The 23,794-nt window shown below is 39.0% G+C and overlaps 2 protein-coding genes across 2 annotated transcripts; both read left to right on the top strand.

Annotated features, from left to right (window-relative positions):
• Positions 1–294: 294 nt before the first annotated feature.
• On the top strand, positions 295–2,161 carry neurl2 (neuralized E3 ubiquitin protein ligase 2). Its single transcript, XM_044337837.1, has 3 exons — positions 295–841; positions 914–1,726; positions 1,850–2,161. Exons 2-3 carry the CDS (start codon positions 949–951, stop codon positions 1,963–1,965), a joined length of 894 nt encoding a protein of 297 aa, XP_044193772.1. The 5' UTR covers positions 295–841; positions 914–948; the 3' UTR covers positions 1,966–2,161.
• A 1,002-nt stretch (positions 2,162–3,163) lies between these two features.
• msrb1b (methionine sulfoxide reductase B1b) lies at positions 3,164–6,694 on the top strand. Its single transcript, XM_044337758.1, has 4 exons — positions 3,164–3,388; positions 4,638–4,780; positions 4,911–5,028; positions 5,662–6,694. The coding sequence occupies exons 1-4, from the start codon at positions 3,334–3,336 to the stop codon at positions 5,676–5,678; spliced, it is 333 nt and encodes a 110-aa protein (XP_044193693.1). The 5' UTR covers positions 3,164–3,333; the 3' UTR covers positions 5,679–6,694.
• The last annotated feature ends 17,100 nt before the right edge of the window (positions 6,695–23,794 follow it).

Genomic DNA, 23,794 nt, shown 5'->3' with positions numbered 1-23,794 from the left:
ATCCGGACTGGAGAGGAAATCATTTCTTATGACAAATAACTTCATATTAGACCTGTTATGTAACAAATGACAGCTATACCAGCCATGATATAGCTGTATAATTAATATAACTTGCTGAAAAAATAATACCTGATGAAGGCCATTCAGACTGAAATGATATGAACTAAACCAGCAGCAAGTGAAAAAGTGTGCATGACTCTTTACTTTTACTCATATACAATGAATATAAAAAGTATCTAATGAGAGTGTTTTTTTACCTTATTAAATATAATTACACTTCATGATGTAATTCGGTTATCATAATAAATCTCAGCAGACTTCTCTATCTTGCCATATTAGTATAATTGCTGCTTTACATGAGAATGGAATCCACATATTATTTGCATGGACTATATTTAGAGTGCAGCTATGAAAGGCCTGCTGTTTAACATATCTCCCTGGCATATGGTATTATGATAATTACGCAGCTATTACTTCAGTGCACGGGTTTGTGAAATTAAATGAGCGCTGTGGCCCAGGGGGCTTGATTGCTCCCACTAACCCCACTTCAATATCCCCTGCATGTCTGGTGTGTGTGAACGTGAGTGACTGCGGGCATGTGAATGTTGGCCATCCCCCCTCAGTGCGCGCGCACACACACACACACATACATACCTTGCCATCTGTTGACATATGCAGCTGTTCAAAAATAGCCCTCTACCAGAAGCTTCCCTGAGTGGCCAACAGATAGGACGAGCAAGGCTCCTATCCTGGGTCTGTGCAAGTTGTGTCTCTATAGTGACCACATTTTGGCCGCCAACAATCAGAAACCACTGCGAGACAATCTGATTGGAAAGTTTCGGTAAGTCTGTCCCTTTTTGTTATGTTTTTTGTTTGGGAATTTCTTCTTGATAGTCACTTTTCTCTGCACTAGAGTGACTGCTTCAGCTGGTGGAAACGTAACTTCAAATGGAGTGCTTTTCTGACCATTTCATGGAGTTCCACCCCATCCATGGAAGAAACGTGCAGCTGGAACACTCAGGAACTCAGGCAACTCGGGTGGAGAGCTTTGCTCATGGAGTGTGTTTCAGCAAATACTCCTTGAAGCCAGGGGAGATTTTTCTCATAGAGATCGAGGACAAGGAGCTGGGCTGGTGTGGCCACCTCCGGGTCGGCCTGACCGCCAGGGACCCCAGGAGCTTAGAGGTGGTGCCCGAGTATTCCATCCCGGACCTGACAGACCTGGGCGACAGCTGGATCTTCGCAATCACTCGCAACCACAACAAGGTCATAGAGGAGGTGGACGCAGGAGCAGGTGGCCAAGAGGCTGGAGAAGGAGCACTTGCTGGGGGTCGGAGGCTCGGGTGGGGGGAGGTGGAAGATGGAGACGTAGGAGGAGGAGGCAACAACACCAAACCAATGACTTTCTTCACTGACTCTCACTTGTACATTGACAATGTTCGGATCCCCAGAGACAAGCTGGTGGGCCGCAGTCGGCCCGGACGCTTCAGCCACATTCTGGATGACTTGTATAAGACAAACACACTACCTCCCACAGCCAGACGCAGCCGCATAGGAGTACTGTATGTGCCTAAAGGGCAAGACCTGGCTGACATGCACATTGTTATCAATGGTGAGGACATGGGAGCTTCTGCAAAGGGGATCCCCACCATCCAGCCTCTGTATGCTGTGGTGGACGTGTTTGCTGCCACTAAGTGTGTCAGAATTGTCCAGGTGGAGTATGGATGTAAGTGTCAAAGTGCATGCAGCTATACAAGACACTTTTTGTACATTATTTCCTCATGATTTCTCTCCACTGGCTTCTGCTAATCCACAGTCTTTTTGTCTTCGTCTTTCTCTGTTGCTTCAGTCTCGTCGTTGCAGACATTGTGCAGAAAGGTCATCCAGAAACACATTGTCCACAGGATGGCCATTGACTGGCTGGCGCTGCCAGAGGCACTTAAGCACTACTGCAAGTACGAGTGAAGAATATGGACCTGCAATGTACAGAAACATCATCATTGAACTTTCCTACCAAGACGAGGATATTTATTTTCATAAAGGAAACCTATGTTTGATTGAAAGTGTTAACATTTGACAAAATTCTTGATATCTGCCATGCACTGATAAAGCTGGTATAACTTATTAATTTAAATGACAATTGCTATCTAAAATAAATTCATAGTATTTGTAAGGTGTCTGCCTGTGTCATTCTTCATCTACTTTCTCCTCACATTGCAGGTTAAGAATAACTGTAGTATGATTCACCATTATGTTGTCATCACTTCAGTGTTAAGTGCTATACAGGTGTTATACAGGTGTTAATTATTCCGGATGATTAAATGTCTACTCAGGTTGAAGATGGGAATTACTTAACTCTTGTCCCGCCCTAACAGGTGCAACAAAGCTAAGAGGAGAGTCAGGGAGATGTCAGTCAAGCACAGGCTGTACATGCCCACAAGGTTCTGAGAAGATGTCTAATCAGACATAATATCATCATTAAAATGGTCTGTTTGGGTAGGTTTAGTGTGGGTGTGCAATTCCTTTAAATAACGGGTTCAGTATCATCAAGCCTAGAAAGTAGGCTGTGTCTTGTCTATGTCTTGTGATTTTAAACAGTTTGGATAATTAAACAAGTAAATAATTCACATTGCAAGCAGCAGTGAGAAGTAAATCAATTACTTTCTGAGTTTGAGTTTTTACAGAATAGTATGTGAGACTGTCAGATAGTGATACGAATAGGTATGTTACTGTATCTTATTTCTTTGAGATCTTTTATCAGTATATTGATTGTTTCATTTTTATTTTTATTTTTGAACAAGTCTTCTTTAAGCTTACAATGAGACAAATTGTGGTGGTGATCTGAATAGTGAAACTACTGAGACTGCTGAGACATTGTGAAAAGAGCCAGGATTTCTGATTCAATTTTAAACAAACCTATATGTATCTGACTCCAAAAGTCAAAAAGTGTCACCTGTTCAGTTGATATCGCCAACTGAAACTTAGATTCTCTGATTTCCAGCATTTTTCCCTCACTGGCAGAGTTTCACGGAGTTTTCTTATCAAAACTAGATTAAACCCAAACTCAATGTGCCAAAACAAAACATGGGAATACTTCACATCCACCTGTGCTCCTGCTGTCAGACACTGACACCTAGTGCTCATTCAGGGTAACAGCAGTGGGCGGAGCTCCTGTTAAATCTCCAGCCGGGAGAGATCACCTCACGCCAGAGAAAGAAAACAAGAGACTGCTCCAGAGAGCCCTGTCCTGTGATCTAACGCAGCCGTTGGAAGAAACATTGAGCCAGATTAAAGATTTATTCTGCTGCAGCTCGTCAGTGCAGACGCCAAAGCATGTCTTTTTGTCAGTTTGTTGGCGGTGAGATCTACAAGGATCATTTCAAACCAGGTGAGCTGGCGGTGACTTATACAGTAAGCAGTGATGTGATGTAACCTCCCTTTAGTCTGGATTATGGAGGATAAAATTGCCATTTCACTTTTTTTTTAGGTCTGCTTCTCAATTTATTAGGCTATTAGATTTGTTAAAAACGTCATGGTTAATAATGAATAGTTTTTAATTGAAAATAATTATTCAAATATTGTATAATATCACCGTGACGTGTACAGAGGAAGGGCATGGTATGACAATATTTTGGGATATGCAACTGAAAAAGAACAGTTTAGGCCCACCTTTATTTAAATTTCATGATATCTCAGATTTGTCTAATTAAGTGAAGCTTATAATGGAAATAAATAATAAATAAATCTGCTATGAACGCTTGTTGTAAAAAACAAAGCAGTAATATCTTTTTATGTCATATTGAAATCCACTTTTTACCACTATGGCCTTAAATCTGAGTTTAAGCAGTGTGTTTACAAGCATGATTTGTGACATCACAACTAGTTTGGAGCCAATCATAGTCCAGTATGTAACTTCAACAACTGTGATGTGGAAACTTGAATGTCATTTCACTGCAAAACCGTACATCACTGTACAACCCTGTATGTGACAAATAAAACATTTGAACCTTGAAGCCTCCAGCACATACACTGAGAATGGACTCAACAGTGAAGTAAGAGACATTTTGTGTTCATCAATTAAACTTTTGAAATTAACAATATTTGCATATTCATAGATTCAGGATTTTTCAATGAGGGAGAAGGAGCAGATGTCATTTTTAAAGGTTTTTTTTAACCAGCTTTATTTGTGGAACAACCATACCAGAGTATTTTATATGTCTTAAAACATGTCTGGAAGGGATCGTTAAGTAAAATTTACAGTGGTTCACAACCTATTTTAGGCTTGTGACCCCATAAATTAAAGCAGTGTTTACATTTGAACCCCTCCTCACATGATATGGATTTAGTTTTGACACATTTTCAGCAGTTCAAACAAAGTGATTTTTCCCTCTCGGATTATTTTATATGAAGGAGTTTAAAGGGACATTAAAGAAGTAGAAGTGATGCATATTTTAAAGGACAAAAGCAAAATGATAGTATAGTCAGAATTATTATTATTATTATTTAAAATCCTTTTAATCATCTTGTGACCCCTCAGATTTACCTTGGGCCCCCTTGAGGGGGGTCCAGCCCCAGTATCTCTCAAGTAATGAAAAAAAGCAACTGCCTCTACCTTTTAACTTATCTGTTCCCTGCAGGTATGTATGTATGCTCCAAGTGTAACCATCCACTGTTCTCCAGTCGCTCCAAGTTCGCCCACTCGTCTCCCTGGCCTGCTTTTACCAACACCATCAGAGAGGACAGCGTTACCAAGATGATGGAGACTCTCACCGCTTTCAAGGTCAGAGTCACAATAACTACTGTCATACAACAGAATTAATACATTTTTTTAATCACTCGCTTGAAAGTACTGGATCCTCTTTGTTTTAGACACAGGAACCAATACTTTCATCTTATCATTACGTACACAGGTTCTTTGTGGCAAGTGCGGCAACGGGCTGGGTCACGAGTTTGTGAATGACGGCCCAGAAGAGGGAGTGTCACGTTTTTGAATATTCAGTCACTCGCTCAAGTTTGTCCCCAACAAAGGTGAGATAAACACAGACAGGAGTGAGGAAATTTAGATTAACTCCTGTTTCATAACAATTTGATTTTAAAATTCCAAGCGTGCAGGCCTTAAGAGTCAGATCAACCAAATCAGAAGACTTTCCAGAAACAGTGCCCAGGGTCAGTCAGGATAATCCACAGACCTCACTGTCAGCAGTTTTAATCAGGAACTATTTTCTGCAGAAAGTAGGAAATAGTGAAAACTCTCTGCAGCAAGGTCTGTAGATTGTCCTGCGTAACCAGGACATTGTTTTTGGAAAGAGATGTTGGTTTTGTGGATGTTTTTTTTATGATCCTTTGTGCGCAAATGAAATTCCATTCACCTCCTTTGCACTGAGGTTACAACAACAGAGTGGTGGAAGGCTTTAAACTTTTGTAAATAAATCCAAAACTACAGTATCTACATAGTTAACTATGACTGGCATAAGTGAAAAAATGTGTTTTTGTGTCATTTGGGTAAACTGACATTTTAGTGTATGTGTGTATAATTAGTGCTCAACTTACAGTTTTTCTTCTAACCATTAATTGAGACGTTTTTGTACAATTTGACAGACATTAAGGTTTTGTAATAGTGGATAACTCTTAGTGAATTTCTGCTTTGTCTCTGTCTCTCAGGCAAGGATAAGCAATAAAGAGCGAGGTAGGACTTATCACTCCAGCTGCTGTATCTGCTGCTCAGTCCAGGACCAGTGAACAGGTCGGGGTCAATTGGTGACGTGGGCAGGGGAAAGTCCTGAGAAGGACATCCTGTCCACTGATGTATCTCTGACCAGCCTGTGACACAGGGACAGGGCCATACATGTGCAAATATTCCTTTACAGAAATGTCACATTCCTTAAATACCTCATATTTAAGTACTTATTAACTCCAAGTTTTAATTAAATATATTTGCAGATACATCTTATTTTAGCTAGAAATGAAATTTTTGAGTTATAGAAAGATGCATCGACAGTTTAATGTTTTTGTTAAGCAACTACTCACCAGTCCTTTCTGACATCTTATTCACTACCTGTGTGAATTTACGTTATAGCTACTGAGTCATTTACTCCACAGTATTGAAACTAGTTGTGTCAGACTTTAACAATACTATCTATGCATTGATGAAGTCCACATTTCTAGTAAGTCTGCACATTTGGTATCTGTTTTCTATGTTTATTTTCAGACTATACAATAGCAAAGAAACTGTTAAGCAGCTGTATGAATCAGCTACATTTTTCTTCCTACTTGTCATGTACTGTAAGCTGGTTTACTTGAACAGATTGATTTCATTTATTGAGCTTTTTCACCTGTGCAAAAGTAATTCTTTTATGAAATACTGTGTGTTACATTTTATTAATGCTTATATGAAGGGACTGACAATAAAAATATAGTTTGATAGATTATTTTCTTGTGCTTTATTTATGAATTTTCAGACAGGCAAAGGAACCGATGTTTCCTAGATTGACCTCTAGATGGAGTTAGACCCTGCTAGATCACACACATCCTCTACAGTAGTATAGGATCCTCAGTATAGTCTGATGTATAAAAAAATATGTGATACTCTGTCCTTGAATATGGTGTACTATCTGCTGTCGTGTAGACACTTGCTTGATATGAGCACAGAGTGTATGTGTTTGTTTTCTTCCATTAAATTTGTGTATTTTGTTAACGTTTGTTCAAGTTTGAGTAGCTAACACGGGACCCGACTCTCTTTGGCCCAGCTGCAGGCTATATACTCTGGGCTCCGGGGGCTGGCAAAGACCGTGAGGTTTAGAGGAGTAGCCTTGCCGCCTGGTGAGAGATCGAGGGCTATCATTACAAAGGAAGTACACACATACACGCACAAACAAGCACAGAAAAATGTGTGTGCCAGTCAACACATTGCAATAGGTCACGCACATGCAACACCACACTCAAGCATTTCAAAATTATGTTATCATATGCATTGGTGTCTCTCACTCTTCCGTCATATACAGTGTTCACAAATACTTACACGCCAAAACACACACAGAAAGACACACTGCACTTTAATGGTCTCACCACAAACAAGTAAAGTTTGAAGCCTATTTTCTTTCAAAACATCACTTCTTGTAGCGTGCAATTACGAGAGGTCATCATAACATTCATAGATGTCGATGAACTCTCAGCATCAACAGTTTGAATATTCTCGAGCACCCCTCCACTTCTATCCAACTTAATTTCTACATGCTGCCAAAGGTATTCAAATGAATTTCAGCCTCAGTGTGGCTGAGAAGCCTGACCTTGCATTGAGGTTGTTATGGCTGAGTAAATTTCCTCTTGTGTTGTCTTGGCAGGCAAACACTCAGTACTTTATCCTTTAAGGGTAGTCCATTTGGTGGATGTTTTTTACCCCGACTGCCTTTCAGTGCTGTGAGTGCATGCATTTTTAGCATAGGTGGTCCCGCTAGCGATCAAACCCACAACCTTGGCTATGGTTGTGTTGCACTCTGCCCATCAAACTCTAGAGGAGAAGCCATGTTTGATAAGCACAAAGCAAATAAAGGCAGATGAGAGTGTGATTGCTACATCAGATAACTGAGGTGAAGCCTATAATTAAAGAAAAAACGACCCTTGGATCTTCTTATGCTGTTTAATTCCATCAGTCTGTGATGTTTGGTGCATTCCAGCTGTAATTTACTTTTTTGATGTACTCACCTCAACCTCAACCTGTTATTTATATCTACTTCATGGTCTACCCACACATGCTTTCCCGAGGACATTTTTTCTCATTTCTTCCTTTTCTTTTTTCTTCCTTTTCTTCACCTGCTGGTGAGGTGTCCTTATGAAAAAAACAAACAAGAGTCTACAGCCAAGCTAGCAACTTTGTACTCAGCAGAGTGGTGCTTCCAGCGAAACGCCAACAGTATAATGCTAATGCTTTATTTTACAGGTACTTTAATTTCACCCTAATTTCCTAGAAACATTTTACAGAAAAGATAGTGCAATTTGGTACAAATTATAAGAAAAAAAACTAGTAACTTTAACTGACATAAAATACTAAGTTTTCAGTGTATAGTTTTGTGTGTCAAACTATACATTAGCATTTCTTAAAAACTCTATAATGAGCTCATTTCCCACATACTACCAAATTACATAACCCTTTCAAAGACATGTCCTCAGAATTAACAGGAAATTATTGAAAAAACCTAATATGCCTATTAAGACTTTTTGCAAATTAACAACTACATTTAAATCTAAATAAAGTGTGTGGGTACTTACCAACTTAACACCTTTTTCAATTTTTTCTTATATGTCCCGAATTGCACCAAACTTTCTGTAAAATGAACCAATACTTGCAAATTACAGAGAAAGTTTCATTCACATTACTCAGAAAATTTCCAGGAAATTAGTGTTAAATTAAGGGAGCTGTATAAAATAAAGTGATACCAATGCTAACATGCAAATGTAGCGGTGACCAGCTTAGCTTAGCATGTTAGCATGCTAACTGGTATTTGGTCATAACTAATGCAGAAATTAATATTTTGATGTGGTAATGGCACAAGATGAGAGTGAATAGATCACAAAAGTTATTATGGTGTGTTAACAGAAAGTGAAGCAAATTTTCATGGTATTGGTGCAAATTTGACAGCTATAAAGTTTGAGTAGTCTTTGTTTATTTGCCCAAAACAGCTAATGTTAAACGCTAGCTAGCAATGTAGTTTAGCCTCTGATCTTGAAACTCACCAAAAACCCCACATCTGTTATTTTCCTCCCATATCTCTCCTTTTTCTACTCGTCTCTGTACAAAGTAGATTCGTCCACACCCCTAGCATGATTAAAACCTGTTTTTATACCTTGGATTTTCAGAGACTGAACCTTCCTTCTGAAGGTTTTCTCTCATTTGCCCCCCATTTTTTCTTTTCTTTCTTTGCCTGACAGACACCTGACTATATTTTTAATGATATGTCATCTAAGTGTAGCCATTTATCCTCAGGAAAAAGAAAACACACAACTGTGCTGAAATGTTTTAAGGGGATTTTTTTCTCTAAAGCTGACATATGTGTATTATATCCTTCCCATCAGTGCTTTACAATTCTATTTCCCAGGAAACTAGACTTCAAAAGGAGTGTTTTGGCAATAACAAAGTGGTATGTGTCTGGACCACTACTACGTTAACATACCAAACTGGTTTGAACAGTGATGTGGTTCATAAAATGCTTCCTCTTGGCATTTTGTGCCTCAACTACTAGACAGATGCATCAGCAATAATTTATCTTCTCATCTCTGATGTTCCCCACTTTATGACTCATATTCATCATCAGACAGACACAGCATTTTGAGTTTCACACTGATTGAATTAATCTGTCTACTCAAAAGAAGTGCTTTCTTGATGCAATGTGAACTCAGCATACTATTTTCACCAACAAACAGGGGTGGCTGTGGCTCAGGAGGTAGAGCGGGTCGTCCACTAATTGGCGGTTCGATGCCCGGCTCCTCCAGTCCACATGTCGAAGTGTGCTTGGGCAAGATACTGAACCCCAAATTGCTCCTGATGGCTGTGCCATCGGTGTGTGAGTGTATGTGTGAATGAATAAAACTCCTCCTGATGAGCAGGTTGGCACCTTGCATGACAGCCTCTGCCATCAGTGTTTGAATGTGTGTGTGAATGGATGAATGTGGCATGTAGTGTAAAAGCGCTTTGAGTGATTGGAAGACTTGAAAGGTGCTGTATAAATGCAATCCATTTACCATTCCATTTAAACATCAGGTTCATGGTGAATCTCCTAAAAGGGCAGAGTTTGTTGTAGGGTTGTGCGGGCTCATTGTGCTGAAAGTCTGCAATGCATTAACCCAGCTGCCCAGAGAAATTTTACAGACAGGGTTAATATTTGATTCAGTGGGAAAATAATCTTTGTATAAGCATGAAAAAGCTAAAAAGGAAAAGGTTATCTAGAGGCCATAGCTACCCCGCCTTTACTTTTTGGGCTATACAGGTGAATCTTCCATTAAATATGAACAGCAGTTTCAAAAGGAGAAATCCCCAACCACAGAATGATTGAAAGGGTAAATGAAACCAAATTAGTGTATTTTATGAAAGAAAATGTTTTGCTAGACAGAACAAACACTTTTTTTTAGACTTGATAAACATTGTTTTAAAGAAACTCACTAGAAAAACCTCTATTGTGCAGTTTGTCCCAAAGTGGATAAATCCCCAGAGTATTTTTGAATAGACGGCTTTTCACATTTAAGGCTTGTAATTTCTCCAAGTTTCAGCTTGTGAGCTCCAGATCAGATAAGATGATTATTGAAAATTGTCCCATCAGTCATCGTCACCCCCGAGCCAAGAAACAGGTGTATGACATCATGGTTATTAGGGAATATTAGACCTGCTTGCTGTGCCAAGACACACACAAAACACTAAGACGCACACACGCAGTGCAGTAGATAATAGTCGTGTTAAGGGACAGTGAAGCACTATTCTCTAGATCTAGATAAAGAGTTTGATTTAACCGTAAACATTTGCCAACGGAAACAACGGAAATGCCTTTTCTCATAGGGGCAGCTGCTACATACTGACAGCTTCACCACACCAGCATCGTGGCATGTTTGTGGTATGCTGTCTGACAGGAAGACAGTTTAACTTCCATCTCGGAGTTTTACACAGAATGTGGCCTGGTTAAATCTCACTGAATGAAGTGTGATTGTGAAATACACACCTCTCCTGCAACAGGAGCAACAGCCAAATCGCCTAAAGAAAGATTCTTCCATCATCACTCATAGACACATTGTGTATTTTGTGTCTAAAGATTTGTTGTAGTTTACATTTTGGTGTGTTCATTTTCTCTTAAATGCCTCCTACTTATTTTCCAACCTACTTTTCCCAGAATTAGCCAGAAGTCAAGCTCGAACTTGCCTTCAGTCAAAGATGGGTTGTGTAATTTTGCACAAAAGTAATTTTGTAATTTCTGCTCTTTGTTAACATCAGTGTGTGTAGATCTCCAATGAACTCCAACATTTTCTTGTTCCAGGTCTTCCAATGTGAGGATTTGTTAGCTTTTCTCAGTGTAATATCAGTGTAAACTGAATATATTTGGGTTTTGGACTGTTGGTCAGACAACGCAAAGTGTTTGAAGACATCACCATGGACTTTGGGAAACTATGATAAATGTGTTTTTACCAGTTTCTGACATTTTATAGACTGAACATGAATTAATCAGTTATCTACTTAATTGGTACTTGTGCAGAACACTAAAGAAGAAGAATTTTTCACATTTTTAACAGTACTATGTTGTGCGGTATTCACTTTTTGGATCCATTAATGATATTGCTGGGTCAAATTGACCGAGGGCATAATCAGCATTTTAAATCAATACAGAAATGAAATTTTACATGTAAATACTTTTTCTTTACAACAGCAGCAAACTCAGTGGAAAACATAATTTTCTGGGACATAGATAACCATTAAAAAGCGATTAGTGTACATGTTGTCTCCTCTCTCCATGAGTACTGTCTCCTCTGCAAAGAGCCATTAATGATGAGGGGTCCTCTTTATGGCAATATTGCAGGATCTCTGTTTAAAAGGGACTAGAGAGTCATTCAGTCAGGGACAGCCATTCATCTTTGTAGGGCTGGTCCCTGCAGTCCAGCCAAAAATACTGGAAATGAAAAAATAGCTCCTGCTTGCAAGATAGCTCACAAATCAATGTTTATTTACAGTGTTCTGGCAATGGAAGCCTTGAATTTAGAAAAGTGGGCTTGTTAACAAAAGCTGTAAATTTATTTGTCTGAAAACTGCAAACTGTCTGAGTTCTGTCACCCACTCCTAGTGTGTGAAGAATTTGTGGTCAGAAGTTAAATCATAAACTGTCTGCAACCCGCAGGCAGCTAACCAGTCAGTAGGACAGGAGTCACTCAGCATCTGGGATGAATTACACTCCATCCTCTGGACACAGAGTAAATCTCTGTCATCCATCTTGATGTCCTGACATGTGGTGCCTGTAGACTGCAGCACCCACCACACCAGGCATGCTGTGTGTCCCCAATGTCAGCGGCATCTCTCAGGTCCCCTTGGACCTCACACACATATGGCCATACATCATAATCGGAGATCCAGAGCATTGAGCTGCTGCTCAATAAGTCAGTGAACAGGCACCACAGACAGAGAGGTATCGACACCTTTCAGCTCTGGATGGGATTTGAGTAAGAGAGCAACAAGGGACTTTACTGACATATTGCTTTCTCTCTGGATGTCTCTCAATGGCTCTGACTCTGTAAATAGTTTAGTTCTCAGCCTTTCTCTTGAGTTGTTCATATCTTCTCTCTCCACTCCTTGTCATCAAGCCACATTATGCGTTTTTCCCACTCCTCCTTTCCCATCAATCATTCCTACCAAAACCCTCGTCATCAGCCTTTCACTGGACCCTCTCAGAATGTGCCTCGCAAACTCAAACTTTCTCTCTGCAATCTTCCTAGTAAAATACCTTTCTTCTCCTACCAGTTCCATCATTTGACATAAATCTTCTCTAGCTGAGCATTCTCCTGTAGCACCATATCTCAAATGCATTTCTCCTTCTTTTTGCTTCCTCTGTCAATGTCCACTCTATCCATCTATCTGTATCCCTCACTTCTCTTGTTGTGCTTCTTCAAATATCCTTTCTGTTTACAAATCAAAGAGAATTAGAGATGAGATACATCATGTCATACAAGTCTACAGCATGTTACATGTTAAATATATCAAGAATATATTAAATGTGCACCTAAAGTAAACCAACATGTTGATTTTAAAGAGTCAAATCACCCAAATGAAAAAAAACATATTGTAGCATATATGTATCTAGCCATCCAGATGGTTTTAATATATATACATCTCTAATACTTCTGCTTCAAACCAAATGCAGTGCAGATTACTGGATTTTCATTTGTGGTACTTACAGCTTTGAAACAGTCAAGTTTGCTTTGCTTTGCTTTTTTTCTAATAAAGTAGTTAAGAACTTTCGGAACCACTTTCTGATGAGTCACCTTTTATTAAGGGTTTAAAACCATAAATCTGTGGCTTTATTAATAGTTAATAAATTCTTTACTTGACGCTGGAGGAGCAGTTTCCACAAACCACCATTTAAAAAAAAAATCTCAAAATGCATTTACAATGTAAGTGATGGGGGACAAAATCCACAGTCCTTGTTTTAAGTAAAAATGTATTTAAAAGTTTATCTGAAGATAATATGAAGCTTCATTCATCTGAGATAGTCAAATAAAGTGGATATCTTCCACTATTGTGTCTCAATGTAACAAAAAGAGGGAATTAGCACTAAAAGATTTTAACTTTGAAAGATATGGACTTGATTTCACTAATATTAGCTTCAAATAAACTTTTAAATACATTGCTGAGAGACTTGGAAAATTGTGAACCTATCCTTTAATGCCTTATAAATGATCTAGAAAACATTAGTAGCATTATTAACCATTAATAAAGTCATTAATTCAGGCTTATAACCCTTTTATAAAGGGTGATTTATCAGGAAGTGGTACCAAAACTTTTGATAGTGTGCTTTGTGGATTTTTCTGAGTAACCACGACACTATTTCTGGACAGATACATTACTGTTGGATTTTTTAAAAATCAGATAACTTATCAAAGTTTGAGCACCACAAATTAAGTTCCATTAGCCTCCCTTTGAGATTAGAGATGAGTGGAAAATGGAGAGTATCTGCACACTGGATTAAAGCTCCTAAAACTTTACTGTATTGGAAAAAAGGGAAGGTTTAGATCCTGCTGGGTGGGAAAAACTATGTCCGCTATCTGCATAGCAATATAGCTCACTGCCAGAGCTATGTGCTTTTTCATTTGGGTGTACTTACCCTTTAATAGACATCCAGTGCAAAGCAGTGAAGGATGTGAGTTGACACAAAGTTTACACAAAGTGCTTTATGGCGTATCTGGCAGCAGCAGGTAGCGGCGTATCCAGGTTTTAAGCAACACCTGCCCAGTCATCACTGTCTCAGTTGCCTTCTGTTGAGCCGCATTTCAGTTTCAACCGTGGATGCCTCCTGACAGCGCTTCTGACTGTTTGTAAACATGGTCTCTGAGTGCTGTCTAACTGCGTTATCTTCAGTCCTGAGAGCAGATAACAGCCAAACACAGCGACTGGCTTCAAAGCTGCTGCACTCGCTCCAAAACTATTTAATCAGGAGCTTTTCTCTTGGCTTCTGCTGCAAGACCTGGAGCTGTGATACGCTCAGAAAGCAGACGTGGGTGTGTGTGCGTGTGTGTGTGTGTGTGTGTGTGTATGTGTGTGTATGTGTGTGTGCTAGTGGTTAGAGGGGTCATGTTTGTTTAGGCTGCTTGTCTCTTTCAGTGGATCAGGCTCAAGCTCATAGAGGTATAATTCTGCGGTGAGACTGCTGAAGATCTTACGAGTTTTCTTAGTCTTTCTGAGGCCACTTTTGCTCCACAGTCCATTGATTTCTGCAGCTTAAATAGTCAAATAATCAAAAAAGATGGTTGTTTGGCATTTTGATGAAGTTCTAACTTTAAAAAGCTCCTGTTTTCCAGGCATCTACACGAACGCCATGTCTGAGACCAGTGCTAGCATTAGTCATTTTTATTTTGTCCTTGGGCTCTGCAAGTACCTATCAGATGGTCTACCAGTGTGGTGCGTCTCTATATTTACAGCCATGTCCAGATTCTGATATATCATCCTGCTCTGTGGAACTTCATAGCAGAGAGAAGAAGTGACCAGAATGATTATAGGCCAGCCTTTATTGCATGAATGACATCATGACTGTAGATCATGGAATCGCATGGTTTTGGAAATCCTCTATACACGGCGCAGTAAATCGCACAGGAGCTGTAGCGTGTAGTCCAAAATTCTTGGCTTAACGTTGGGATTTGGTGCAGAGGGAAAAATGGAAGGTCGGCGAAGGGATGCTTACATGCCAGCACACATATGTACTCACACATGCAGTTTACTGTACTCACATAACCTGCGAGCGGAGTGGAGCGGCTGCCGTGCAGCTCTAATCGGCAGGTTTTACAGGGTGGTCTTATTACCTTGAGTTACACCGGTCAGATAACTTATCAAAGAAGCTGATTGCTTACTGCTGTAAAGTGCAGCACAGACTGACTGATAGCTGATATCTAACTGTCATCAAAAGCTCCTGATATATCCCTTAACTTCATTCCTGTGTTAAGGTCTAAGCTGTTTGTCTCCAGCTTCACATGAACATTGGAATAATAGGGACATTTAGGGGAATACGCTTATACTGTTTTCTTTCCGAGAGCTAGATAAGAAGAATGATACCACTCTCATATCTGGCTGTAACTTAATATTTTACCAACAAATATTAGAGTAGTGTGTGTCTTCTTCTCATGTAACTCTCAGTAAGAAAGTGAATAAGTGTATTTTCCAAAATCTCAAAATGTCCCTTTAAGAGAGTGTTTGAAATATGCTGCACCTACAGACAGATATTCCTGTTTACATTATCACAGTCACGTCCTTGCAAATGTCATTTTTGTGACATTTGTGTTTTGTAGCTAAAGGACTGTTGAAGATATTGTAAATTTTTGTTTTATGACACTTTTTCAAACCTAAAGGACTCAGAAAAAAAGGGCTGTTTTCCTTCCTGTTCCTGAAAAGTTGACATTTGGCGCTACACGGTGAATGTAACATTTTGTTTCAGCCACTTTGCTCCTTCAATCCTGTAGCAACAAAAATGTCAGATGTCAAAGAGATAATGATACTGATACTGATTTCTCTCCGTGTTGTTGTGTCTGGATCTTAACGTTGCATAGCACACCTGAAACCTTATCTCCTCCCGCATTGCTACTCCACAAGGTTGTGAATGGGCCCAAAATGCTGAAGGCATGTGATTGGTCAGCATGCTGTCAGCACAGATCAACAGCTCATTATGGATTTCCCCCAATCCTATTACACAGAGAGCACATTTATAATGGCTGAATGAGAGTCCAAATATTTGTTTTAGTGCAAAACCACAATGTTACCAGGTCATTCCATGAGAACTGTTCAGACTGGACCTTGGAATTTTAGATATTTGATCATAAACAAATGTAGAATTTTGTATTTCATAGCATGATAAATATGTTAGAACTGCAGTAAAACATATTTTGCAAGCTCAGGCACTGTTGTTTTTTTATTATTTTTTTTAATTTCATACTAAAGCCTGTGACGGGGTGAAACATTCAAAGTAATATTGCCAAAGTTCTCTCTGTGGTCAAAACTAACACCACACTTTGCATGCAGCTAAATGAAATAATCCTGTTTTATACAAATACATTTTGAAAATATCATTAAAAAAATGTTTTTTTCATGTGTCTTGAGTGATGGGGTGGATATGTTATGCTTGACAGAGAAGGTTTTGAAAGAAAAATATACCAAAAAATGCCCTATAAGAAAATCAAAACTCACCAGCATTTAAATTTGTCTTCTTTGAACTCTTAAATGATGTCATTTCCTCTTACTGATGTCACTTAAAGGTGCAGAAATACATTAGTGTGATGAGGTGGAACATGAAACCTATGGACACACATAAATTATGCTAACCAAAATATGTTTGTTTTGTTTTTTTTAATTTCATTAAAAATGATTTTACAGAGATTTATGCAATATTTATTGAGTGTTACTTCACATGAATGTGAGAAATGGTCAGAACAGACATGAGAAAATGACTAATTTAACAGAAAACAGTAAAAAATATAAAAAATATTATTTTATTATATAATTTTGTTTTACTGCATGCTAATAAGTGCACTTGAATTAGTGTCTTCAGCCACTGGAAACAGTATTGACACTTTTATACTGCCTCATTTTTCCCTTTAAATGTGTGTTTAAAACTTAACACTTTTCATGGCATGACTCCTCCACTGAGCATCTGAATTTCATTTGTTTTCCTTCCAGTTTTTCTCCCAAACATGAGGCTTTTTTCCTTCACAGTTTACACAGTTGGAGTCAGAAAATATGTGAAACAAAATAAAGAAAAAATCATTCAGGAATGCCTTTACTCTCTTTCAACTTCCAACAGAAAAAAACTGTGAAGATTTACTGTAGACAATGTCCAACTTTTAACAATGCACTGCAGTAAAAGTCTAAATATGATGGTCAGGCATCAGGTTGGGTTTCATGGAGGCAGCTGTTCTCACCTTTTCCCTCTGTAATGACTGGTAAAGTTTTTATTGTTATCCTCACATTTCCAAAATGTCGCACAGCGAGGCGACGGTCCTGTGCAGGCATGTCTGGCACTTTACGTGCCTTCTTTACTCCTCTGTTGAAAACATTTTTCGAGCAGTGAGCTCGTAGCCACACCCATGTGATAATGTACAGTGCTGCCGTGCCCTATACTTACCCAGCTAGCCGCAGAACTCTGCCCTGCAGTTATGGCTGAGAGTATGGCCCTGCCACTGCCTTTCACACAACACACAGATTCACAGTGCACAAAAGCCGGGGCTGTATGGATTCTCCCATTGGTCTATGCTTTGTTTGTGTGTGTAGTGTTTCAAAATGATCGTCTGCAGGGGTTTGTTTTCGTGCTGACATCCTTGATGCTGAGAAAAAAATTCCTGCTGTGTTTTCCGTGCTGGACTACAGTAACTGTCAATCAAAGAGTACTGTTGATAGAGTAAGGTATGTGTCTAGAGCAGTTTATGTCCTAGGTATGGCACAGCTTCACTCTGTAGCAGTGGGGGGTTAAAGCACAGAAATATTTGGAGGGCTGGATACAACCAGAAAACCATGCTACTGCAACAAAAAATGTCCTACAGCCAAAAGAGCATTTTCTCATTATGGAAAAGAAGCGTAAAACCTTTGACAGGACCTTGAACAGCAAACAAGGTCCATTTTTATATTGTGAATTTGTACTATTTTTTTAATATTATAATGATTTAAAATTTGTAAAACATCCCCAGAGCCTAAAGAAGCTATTTTATGTATACATCATCATCTCTATGCAAAATCTATGGGAGAGCACCAAAGCTTTCATTGGAATGAATGGGTGCAGAACATAATTATAAGACATTCACCTCAGTTTCTTCGTTGTAATTCAGAGTCCACGATACTCTGACAGCAATGATGTCTCCCACTGGGTCAAAAGACCTACATTAGTGTCAACAAACTGGTTGCAAAGCCTACAAAGCTGACAGTTACTAGACATCTAAAATCCAATATTAACAATAACACAATCAATTCAGTTTGTTAAAAATGAGCTGCACACTGATTTAATTAAAGGATGTAATGACACAAGCAGCCGACAGTCAGAGACCCTGAAAACAGACTTTAAACTTCTGATAGATGCTCTGCTATCCTCTGGGTAGCAGTTTGTCCTGCCTTCTTCCACCCTCATAAAATAACCCAAATACACCCTATTTTATCAAATTCAGATGCTGAAATCCTCATACATGCCTTCACAACATCTAGAATAGACTACTGTAATGCACTTTTCTTGGGCCTACCCAAGACAACAACAAAAGGTCTTCAGCTGGTCCAGAACACGGCCAGAGTCCTCACAAGGTCTAAGAAGATAGATCATATAACACCAGTACTGATGTCACTGCATTGGCTAGCGGTTCATGCAAGAGCTGATTTCAAAATCCTCCTTCTTATCTGTAAAGCTTTAAATGAATTGGCTCCTTCATATATCTCCAGCCTTATTGTCCTGTATACTCCATCACATCCTTTACGTTCCCTTGGTGCCGGTTACTTAATTGTTCCTCAATTCAATCAGAACACTTTTGGTGATTGAGCCTTTGCCTACCAAGCTCCGTTTCTCGGGAATAATCTATTGCTGCACATTCAAGAGGCTGTTGATACTTTCAAATCCAGGCTAAAATAACATCTTTTTTATGTTTACTATGACCTTGCCTAATTTCACCAGCTGGGAACTCAAAGTCATTAACTGTTTTCCTTCTTGTAGCTTCCTCAACCCTGTTAGGGTTATATGATCTCTGTTATATTAACATTACTTCCTGTGTATGTGTGTTACAAATACTGTTGTGTGCTTCTTTTTTTCTGTTGTCATTTTTATTGACTTGTAAATTGTACAGAGACTCTTTGGGTGATGTGCACTTTAAATAAACTGAAGTTGAAGTTGAAGTTGACGCTACTGGCAATGCAACAACAGTTAATAGGGCAAGCAGCCAACAACAGTGGGCCTTTAGATTTCATGACATTCAGGATATAAAGTTTAAAAGTGCTAAGACTAAACTTTGGTATTCATTCATTGGCTGAGAGACCTTTAATTTGATTTTCTTTGGGTGTATAATCATAGTCATTGTCACTGCTGATTACCCACATCGTTTTCTACTCGTTCAACTCAATCATGCTGATCTGTGAATGTTATCGCTTTCTATGCACAAAAGGATTTCATGCAGGAAAGTGTAAAAGCTTTTCCTGAATTTTGTGTTGAATCACTTAGACTGACTTTTTAATAAAAACCCTGCAGCAACTCAGCCTCTAATCCACACTGGTCTTTAATGATGACATCTGGGGTAGTTTGGTGACAAGTTTCTGCGTGTGTGTGTGCGTGTGTGTGTGTGTGTGTGTGTGTGTGTGTGTGTCAGGTTCAGAGTGAGACACATTCCATCGAGGTGAGTTAACGGGCCATTTGAAGAGCAGCTCTTCAGTAATTAGTTGCATGTATTGTATCCTCAGTGATCCAGTACAATGCTGGGATAATGCTGTTTATTCTCCTGTTGAATGATGACTGTTACGCCCTTCTGGACTACTTGAGAAGTCTGTTGTATTCACTTTGACCTGAAACAGTGAGCAGATTATCTATTATGTGGAACACAAAAACAAAACAAAACCCTTTAAAAAGGCGCAGTCAGCAAAGTCAGAATAAATACATGAATCAGCCTGCATTGAATTTAACTTAGGTAGATATTTCTGTGTAACTGACATTACTGGTACTAACTCTTTTCTTCTTGTGCAAAGTTTACACTTCCTCTTAGCTTTCATAGAATTTCAAGTGCAACTCATTTTTGCATTTCATATTCAACCACCTATCAGGAGCAAAAGGCGGCGCGTGAAACAGATCCTGTCTTTGAAGCTGCCCCCGCAGGTTGTCACAGGGGCTTTACTGCGGATTACAGAGCAGAGCAGTCACTGCCGAGCTTTGTACAGCTGCCTGCCTTCCCACAACCACAGACCTTATGCAGGTGGGTAGTTATTCAACACAGAGGATGTCACTCATAGACACAGGTGTGTGTGCATGTGACTGAGAATATCTCAGTTCAGGTGTTCCCCTGTAAACCTGTAAACCGCCAAAGTGAGCCATGTTCCCATACATACAGTAAACCTGTCTTCCAGGATTAGACAGATACTGTACATGGGGCTGATATTGGCTCAAATGTATCTTGTCTTATATCTTCTTGTCCACAACTGCAGCATAATATGGCAGTTTAATTTCTTTTTTGCATATTATTTATGTATTTATTCTACTTTTTGCCATTATAGTGGCTTGGCTCAAGGGATGGCAGTGTCAGTCAGACGGTTTGTTGGTTGGTTGAACCCCATAATGACTCTGGTGACCCCTTGACCTTTCCTTTAGTGCCACCAAAAAATTTCCACTTATTGTTGAAATATCTCAACATCTACTGGATGGATTAACTCAAAATGTCTTGGTTTCCAGAAGATGTTTGCTAATGTTTGCAATCTGACACGCTAAACTAAGATGTTGAACATTAGCATTGTCACTGTAAGCATGTTAGCATGCTGACATTAGCATTATGTGCAGTCTTGTTGTGTTATAAATTATGTTAAAGATTCACAGCCTTTTTTCCACCCTTGTAAGAGTGTATGAACAAAAACCCAAGCAAGAATATAAGCAAACAAACAGACAAACAGAAAGTTGCCAAATTCAAAGATACCAGTTTCTGGCATAAAATTTTGACTAAGCACAAATTATTTTATAATTTTGGAATATTTAAATAAATTATTTGGTGTTTCTTTAAAAATATGTTCTTGACAAACAAAGAAACAAATATAAGCCACTTTGGTCTTAAAAAGTCAGAATCAGTGTCTGCCGTCTAAAACCCAAATCCTTTGAACCCAGTATCTAACTGAAGAGAACACATTAAACAAAACAAAGCAAGCCCACACTATTGATCACTTTGACTCCAGAGTGGCATGTCTCCAATTGTTTTTCAACATCACAGTTGATCAATATGGAGGAGTGCTCGGAGAGTACAGAAGGGTAAATGATGCCTTCTCTGTTTAGAGACTCGGCAAAATTGACATACTGCCAGGTTGGAAGAGGCCTGAGTCGATAGATATTGTCATCCCCCTCAGATTTATCATCCGTATGGACGTGCTGCTGTGTAGCACCTCACTTATATTTCAACGTATAAGGTGAAGTTGTCAATAATTTGTGATTTATACTGTAACATATATTGTCAAAAACTATTTTAGGAAAATGGGTTTAGTATCCAGCAGCATCCATTTCAGAACAGTCTGACACTTGACTGCTCATATTGGGTTTGCTATCAGTGTAAACTTGCACCCAGAAAAGGAAGATTTTACAGAAATTGGATTAGCCCAAGATAACCTGACTATATCACAATGAACTCCATACTGCATGAAACATAAAGTCACCTCTTCAACCCTTAGGGGAAAGGGTCACTACCATGTGTGTGATTGAAAGAACAGTAGAGAGATACTGGAATTTTTACCAATCTATAGACATGACATTGGGATATAACAGTACCATAAGCAGTTAATCAGTAACTGAGTTGCAGTCTGGTCTATTAATGTTTTTTTTTTTTTGAGTGAGAAACCAGTCTGTCTGTCTCTTTAGTAATTATGATTGTTGATCATCAGAGTCACCGAGATAAGATAAGCTGTTCTAAGACATTCCTTGATTCTGCAGGACTGACAATAAAACCTAATTTGACACTGATGTCTTGGGTCCCTGAAACGTGTTTCCTTGTCACAGTCCAGGTTCAGTGGATTATAAATAACTCTATATGTGAAGTAAGGTTATGAATGTTTGTCAGGTATTCAGAAATGTTTTGGGATGTGTTTTCAGCCATGCTAATGGTATGGCTTAAGCGATGGAAATGTGGTCCAACACTTTGGTCCAGATTGAAATATTTCAACAATTACTGGATGGATTGAAATTTTGTACACACATGGTCACCGGAGAAAATTTGCTACACATATTCAAGGTCCCAAGAGGGTGAATTCAAATGACTTTGGTGATCCTCTGAATTTTCCTTTCGCTCCACCATCAGGTCAAAGTTTTCCCTTATTCAGTGAAATATCTCAACATTAACTTGATGTACTGACACAAAATTTTATGCAGATATTCATGGTCCCCAGGTGATGGATTCTAATGATTTTGGTGATCTCATGAGTTTTCTCTAGCTCACCAGCAGGTTGACATTTTTTGATTTTTATTGATATATCTGAACCACCACCAGATGGATTGCCATGAAAGTTCATGCAGACATTCATGGTCTGGCCATCCCCTGATGTTTCATCTAGTGACATCATCAGGTTGACCAAATATCTACAATACTCAGGACATTCCCAACAGCTGCAGTAGTACTGTGTGTATAGAGCGAATTACCATTAATACTTGCATGCCAAGATGCTAAACTGAGATGGCGTAAAAATAAACATTATACCTGCTAAACATCAACATGCTAGAATTTTAGCATGTTGATTTGTTTTTTTCAACTAATCATTTAGTCTGTGCGGTCACAAAGTAGGGAAGAAATGCCCATTACAACTTCCAGAGCACAAGATGGTATCTTCACCAGTCCAAAACCCAAAGATGATCAATTTACAATGATAAATAAAGCAGCAAATTCTCTCATTTAACAGGCTTCAACAAGAGGATTGGCATTTCACAATTTTTGCTTGAAAAATTACTGAAACAATAAATGGCTTATCAAAATACTAACTAAACATTTTTTCAGCTCTATTACTATGATTATATACTACACATTTGAAGGTATTTGAAGGGGAATCTGAGGGGAATATTGAGATCATAGAGGTTTTAATGGTTAACTTGGTGTAGACTAAGTTGTAGACATTCTCCTCTTATCTATCCTCATCATCAACAATGCTGTATCTGGTTGCTTCTTTTCTATATGCAAAAATGTATGCATGGGGGGGGGGGAAAGGAAGTCAGTCACTTATTTCTGGAAGGGAGAACCATGTGAAAACTCAATGTGCATCTTCATGTTGCAGAGATGAAACAGGGAAGATATTTTCCCACTTTATAGGTGCTCAGGCTGCTCAGTGCAGCGATACACCTCCAGTATACTATCACAAGGAGGGAGGGACCCAGACATTTTATCTGTCTGTCTCATTGCTGAAAATATAATCCATTCCCTAAGGCTTTCTCAGCAAGATTCAGGTACAAATAGGCTTAAAATAGCTATATTTTGTTCCATAAACCTGACCTGATCATTTTTTATCACATTGTTAAATGTCTCTTTAAAATGAAACTGTTGTGAATGTTTTAAAAAATGTAAGCTTTTCACTTTACTGTAAAAGAGAAAGTAGATGAAAAGAAACTGACGGTGGTCTGTGTTACTGCACGTTTAACATAGTTTACTATGGACCCACATTGTACACACACAGATAGAAAGGAAATAGTGAAAGCTGATGACACCTGTTTGACCCTGTTGTGCAGAAGCGTAAAGGTTAAATGTGTGTGTCATGGCTGGCTCCATGGGGGTGTGTGGTCAGGCAGGCTAGCAGACAGCAGGTGGTTTCTTGCAGCTATTCAAAGCGCAAAATCTGGAACACGGAGCCAATAAGACCAATAATAAGACTTCCAAATTTGCAGAA

Source organism: Thunnus albacares, chromosome 20 (genome assembly GCF_914725855.1).
Source record: "Thunnus albacares chromosome 20, fThuAlb1.1, whole genome shotgun sequence".
In the NCBI taxonomy this organism is placed as follows: Eukaryota; Metazoa; Chordata; class Actinopteri; order Scombriformes; family Scombridae; genus Thunnus; species Thunnus albacares.
The sequence above is the reverse complement of the archived record's forward strand: the minus strand, read 5'-3'. Positions and strand labels throughout refer to the sequence as shown.